Source organism: Ailuropoda melanoleuca, chromosome 10, assembly GCF_002007445.2.
Source record: "Ailuropoda melanoleuca isolate Jingjing chromosome 10, ASM200744v2, whole genome shotgun sequence".
Taxonomy (NCBI): Eukaryota; Metazoa; Chordata; class Mammalia; order Carnivora; family Ursidae; genus Ailuropoda; species Ailuropoda melanoleuca.
In genome coordinates this window covers 35,871,252-35,877,211 of record NC_048227.1, presented here as the reverse complement: position 1 = coordinate 35,877,211, position 5,960 = coordinate 35,871,252, and the positions used below count along the sequence as shown (strand labels likewise).

General features: G+C 52.3%; 1 protein-coding gene across 1 annotated transcript; it reads right to left on the bottom strand.

Moving 5' to 3' along the window:
• Positions 1 to 2,481: 2,481 nt before the first annotated feature.
• C10H16orf90 (chromosome 10 C16orf90 homolog) lies at positions 2,482 to 4,040 on the bottom strand. The gene is made up of 3 exons (XM_034669576.1): positions 3,937 to 4,040; positions 3,058 to 3,440; positions 2,482 to 2,639 (listed from the first exon to the last, which is right to left on the bottom strand). Exons 1-3 carry the CDS (start codon positions 4,038 to 4,040, stop codon positions 2,482 to 2,484), a joined length of 645 nt encoding a protein of 214 aa, XP_034525467.1.
• Positions 4,041 to 5,960: the final 1,920 nt, after the last annotated feature.

Sequence of the window (5,960 nt, the reverse complement as noted above, 5' to 3'; positions counted from 1 at the left end):
CAGGAGTAAGTAGCTGACTCCCTGGGGCCCTTGCCCAGTTGTGTGGCTGAGTATCAGCTTGCCTCTGGGAGGATGGGGGTTCTGGTTGAGCCTTGGCCTGAACACAGCTGTGCCTTCCTGGGCTGGCCTCCCCACAGCGGGCCTCAAGGACACAGTGTCGCAAGGGCTGAAACTGACCCCTGGTGGCCTGGTGCAGTACCCTCTGGCTATTGAGAGGGTGTGGTTGGGGGCTGCCCCAGGGTGGTCAGTGCACATTTGCACAAGTGTCTGCTTGTCTGGGATGTTCCTTCACATCAGCTCCCAGTCCCCAGGCCGCGGCTTCACTCTCAGCCTCTTCTGAGTGTTTTTCAAGAAAGTCTGGGAAGGTTGAGGGGGAAACTGTTTAGAGGTCAGCCTAGAGAGTTTTCTTTGGATCCAGCCTGTCTGCTGCAGCAAATGTCTCTCCCAGGGAAGAGCTGGAACTGAGGGATCTGCTCCAAGAGGGCCCAGAGCTTGGCTGTGGCTGCGCCTGTGGTTCCCTCCATGTGGCCTCCCCTGGACTGGCTTGGTTTCCCATGATGTGGGACTGGCCTCCCCCAGCGCACACACTGGAAGCTGCCAGGTGTCCTTCAGGCCAGAAGTGACACCATGTCATTTCTGCCACATCTTTTGGTCAAGCAAGACCCTGAGCCAGTCCCAATTCAAGGTAGGGGGAGGAGAACTACACGAGCCAGAATACTGGGACGCACGCATTGGAGGCCACCACAGTGGCTGCTGACCACAGCCTCGGTATCCTGAGATCTGGACTCTGGAGTAGTCTGTGCTCCCCTCTGAGCCTCACAGCCTCATCCAAAAGTGAGGGGATTGTGCCTTGAACTGTGTACAAGGACCACATACTGTGGCTTCTGGCAAGGTCTCAATTCTGTCCGGTGCTTGGGACAGCCTCTGCAACTTCTGTCTTCGTTCTACCTGGCCTTGGCCTTCTGGGGCAGTACGTATTGTGGTAGAGGGAAGAGACACCCTTTTTGTCCCCCCCCCCCAGTGGCTCATCTGTTGGACCCGCTGAGTGGCTATGTCCCTGCTCCAGTCCCAGCTGGAGCAGTCAACACGTGCTCTCATCAGTCCTCCTCCTAAGGCTGCTCTCTGGCTGCTGCAACTCAGGCTCCCACCACCCAAGGACACAGCCACACTTGTAACAACCTGAAAACCACCCAGGGATCAAAGTTTCCAGAATCTGCTGTCCCAGGGACCTACAAAATGTCCAATTGTCAGACCAGGGTACAAGGACAGGGAGGGGGCCTGAGGGATTATTCTCCTCCATCTGGAAGGAACCCAGCTGTCCAGAGTGTCCTTAACATCATCACATGTGATCTGCCAGGAGCCCCTCGTGGGGCCAGCTCAGCCTTAGCCTGACCTGGGCTGCCAGGACTGGAAGTCAGCCACACAGTGAGGGGCATTGAGACAAACTCAGGTCGTCCCATCCTGTCCCCCCTGGGCTGAGGTCTAGTGATGTGGAGCAGGGGGTTTCAACCAGAGTGAGTCTGCCACCCCTTCCCCCAGAGGACATTGGACTCTGTCTGGAGACACTTGGTTGTCACACTAGGAGATACCCTACAGTGCACAGGACGGCAGCCACAGCAAAGAAAGATCCATCCCCAAATGTCAACACAGTCCAGGTTGAGACACCTTGGTACAGAGGAGTCCAAGCTGAGGGTGCCCAGAGTCCAGGCTAGCTGGGAGAAGGGCTGTGCCCATGCTGTGTGGAGGGACAGGGCAGCAGGGATCCCCACAGGGCAGTGAACTCAACCAAGGACTGAGTGAGTGGTGGCATGGGGTTTAGGCCAACATTTCTGCCCAGGATGAGAGCTTGCTCTCTTTCCTGGCACTCTCCCTACACCTGGCCTGCATTGTTTGTCCTCTGCTGCCTTGGCCAGAATGCCATGCCTTGCATTTAGGTCTGTTGAGACATTGTCCATCCAGGAAGACTTCCAGGAGTCTGACCCAGAGGAGGATGTTTGCTCCTCAACCAACACTGGAGCGCCTTGGATCCTCCCTGGCATCAACCTGGAACTTTGCTCTCAACACAGATGGCAGGTGCTCGGAGAGGCTCTTTCTCTGTATTGACTTCACCACAGACAGACCCAGGGACAAGAAGGTACGGGCCTTGGCTTTTATTGAAATTAAACCTGCGGGCTCCCCGGGCTCTCGGAGCCTAAATCTCCACTCAGTCTGGCCTTCTAGGTACAAGTGGCTGACCTGAGCTGGAACAGGCTGCAAGGGCTTCTATTTTTTTTTCTGTTCTTCCTGCAGGACNGCCGGGCTTCCCCCCCCCCCCCCCCCCCCCCCGAGTCTTCCTGAGGCTGGCCCAAGCTCTGGTGCTGGGCAGCTTGTGGGGTGACTGCTGGTAGGGGCTGAGCCCTTCCTGTCTGGACCTGCCTCCTCCTGAGCCACCCTTTTCCCTCTTGTCCCCAGCTGGGACAGCCAGTCTTGGCACTCAGATCCCTATGGTCTCTCCAGAGCCCCAGAGCGGGTTCTCTTGCACAAAGGACATGTGGACTCCTCTGAGGCCCCCCAGGACCTTTTGGGCCTGAGCCCCAAGCCTTCGGAGGGACTAGGCTGGGAGGGGACACCCCTGGCTGGGTCCACGCTGGAACTGGAAGCTGAGGAAAGTAGGGGGAGACAAGTCACTCAAAGGGACCCAAGTGGAGGCTGCCAGGCCGTCCTATGAACCCCCCCAACCCCCAGAACCTGGCATTCTTCAAAATACGAAGGGAGGGACAGTTCTGAAAGAGCCCATGAGGGAAGGAGGGAGGAAGAAGGAAACAGATGGTTCAAGCTGGAAGGACCCTTGTCTAATGACCCCCTCATTTTATAAATGGCCACACTGAACATGGGGAACAGCAGGGGTGATGGTGGGGAGCTGTCCAAGGTCCCTCATTGAATGCAGAGGTGGAACAGGAACCCCCGAACCTTGGGAGTGAAGAAGGGCACATCTCGGTCCATCTGAGTCCCCAGCCAACCCTTCCCTGAGTCGTTCCCTCCTATCCCCAGCCCTGCTTCACCTGGACAGGTGCTCACCTGTATTTCCCAGGCTGTCCCTGGGCACTGGAGCTTCTGGAAGGGATGAGTGGTGGCTGTTACCTGGGCCCAGAGTCCCCTGTGGCAGGTCTAAGGGCCAGGCCATGCCCTCAGGCTGTGGGAGGCAGCCCCTGGCCATGAGCCAGCCCAACCAGTGGCTCTCACACTGGCCCGCAGCCTGCATGTGGCCCGGCAGGTAGAGAGCCAGGCCCCGGAGGTGGCGCAGCCGGAAGTTCTTGGGCTTGCTTCCCTGGACACTGGGGCACTGCTGCTGCTGGGCCCCCAGTCCCCCTTCATAGATGTTGGGTGGTGTGTCGGGGTGGCTGGGATGTCCTCGGGCCCAGCTCACTGCATCTGCAGAGGGGAGAGCAGGAGGGTGCTGGCTGGCAGGCCGCAGCAGCCAAGAAGGGAGAGCACAGTCATATGCTTTAAGACTAGCTCGTGTGATGGGCTCCACTCGTGGCTTGATGAGCCTCGGCCTACCTTTCCATCAAATGGGCTGAGTCCCCTGCCTCCCACTAACCCCCACTCAACAACTACTACTCTTCCCTTTCCCAACCAACAGGAAGGTCTGAAAAGCCTAAGATCGTGACACAAAGATCTCTCTCAGGATTTCAAGCCCTTTCTACCACTCCTTTTTGCCCCCTACCCTAGAAAGAGTGTTCCAGTGTCAGTACAGAAATCGCACAGTGGGTCTGGGATCACACAGTCCAGGGTCACACAGCCTAGACCGGTGGCCATTCCCCTCTCCCAAGCATGCATGTCCCTGAGACCACTCTGGTGGCTTTGGGCCCAGGTCAGGATAGGAGGGCATCTCTCCTCCTGCCACTGCTCCCTGCAGCCCGGCACCTTCTCTTATGCGCAGCTCAGAGAACGCACAGACCAAGGCTTCCATGGAGGGCCAGTGTGGTGGGGGAGGAGCGGCTGGGCCTCCTGTGCAGCAGGGCTCTGCTCTCCCCCTCCTGGGTCTGCAGGTCTCCCATGGCAACCAGCTCTGTGATGTCAAACGGAAGTCTCCCAGCCTTCCTGGACCCCCAAGTTTGGGAGAGGATGATGTCTAGGGCTGGGGCAGGGTGGGTGGAGAGCAAGGGAAGGGGATGGAACACTAGGGGAGGTCCCTGATCCTCTGGCTTGGGACAGGCCACACGAAACAGACTCAGCTCTTGCAGGTTGGAAAGTCACTCCCTGGGTGACCTCTTGGGGTCTCATTTGGCTCCTCCATGGGTGGGAAATGAGGCTTTAAGAACGCAGACTTGGTGAGATCCAAGCCAGTGCTTTGAACCTGCTGAGAAGGTGGTTCTGGGTCACTGAGCAAGTCACTTAATTTTTCTAAAATTGCACTGTCCATTGCCTTATAAGTAGATGATGGAGTATCATGTGGGTCATACCAAGTATAAGAATGTGGAAGAACTGGAGCTCTTGTGTACTGCTGAGGAGAATGTAAGGTGGTACCACTGCTTTGGGAGACAGTTTCTTCAAAAGTTAAACTTTCACCTCTCCCCATTCATAGATGACAGGCTCTCATATAGGGAAAACATTAATTCACATGTAAAAACAAAACCTATTGGAGCTGATAAAAACCAGTAGAGATAAAAAGGTTCAGCTCATTAGTTAACAGGATATAAGATCAACACACAAAAACTAATTGTATTTTTACGTACTAGCAAAGAACAAAAAGAATAAAACAGGAATAAATTTAAGGAGGTACAAGACAACACTGGAAACTATAAACTGCTAGAAAAAAGGAAAGACAGAAGTGAAAAGAATACTGCCCCCCAAATCTTTGTTCATGGGTTGGAGGCTTAACATTGTTAAGACAGCAACATTCCCCAAAATGATCTACAAATTCAGTGCAATCCATATCAGAATCCCAATAACCTTTTAGACAGAAACAGGAAAGCTGATCTTAACATTCATGTGGAATTACAAGCCAAATAACCAAATAATCTTACAAAAGAAAAGGTTTGAAGACTCCTTTTCCCTGATTGCAAAACTTACTATATTGTGACAATAACCAAAACAGTGTGGAATGGTATAAGACTAGACATCTCAAACAATGTAATAGAAAAGAGTCCAAAAATAAAGTCATGCATCTATGGTCAATTGATTTCAACAAGGCTACCAAGACCATTTAATGTGGTAAAAATAGTTGCTTCAACAAGTGGTGCTGGGATAACTGGATAGCTACATATGAAAGAATGAAGTTGGACCCCTACCTCACACCATTTACAAACATTAACTCAAAATACAACAAAGACCTAAATGTAGGAGCTAAAACTATTTAAAGAAAATGTAGGGGTAAATCTTCATGACCCTGGATTTGGCAGTGGTTTCTTAGATATGGTAACAGAAGCACAAGCAACAAAAGAAAAAATAGATAAATTGGGCCGCATCAAAATTGAAAATTTGCGTGCTTCAAAAGACACTATCAAGAAATGAAAAGACAGGGGCGCCTGGGTGGCACAGCGGTTAAGCGTCTGCCTTCGGCTCAGGGCGTGATCCTGGGGTTATGGGATCGAGCCCCACATCAGGCTCTTCCGCTATGAGTCTGCTTCTTCCTCTCCCACTCCCCCTGCTTGTGCTCCCTCTCTCGCTGGCTCTCTCTATCTCTGTCGAATAAATAAATAAAATCTTAAAAAAAAAAAAAGAAATGAAAAGACAGCCTACAGAATGGGAGAAAATATTTGTAAATTACATATCTGATAAGTAGTGTCCAGAATATGTAAAGGACACCTATAAACTCAACGAAATGGCAACCCAATTTAAAAATTAATGAAAAACTTGAAGACATTTCACCAAAAAAGATATACAAATGGTTAACAAGTACATGAAAAGATGTTCAACATTATTAGTCATCAGGGAAATACAAATTTAAGCCACAGTGAGATACTATTCACTCCCAC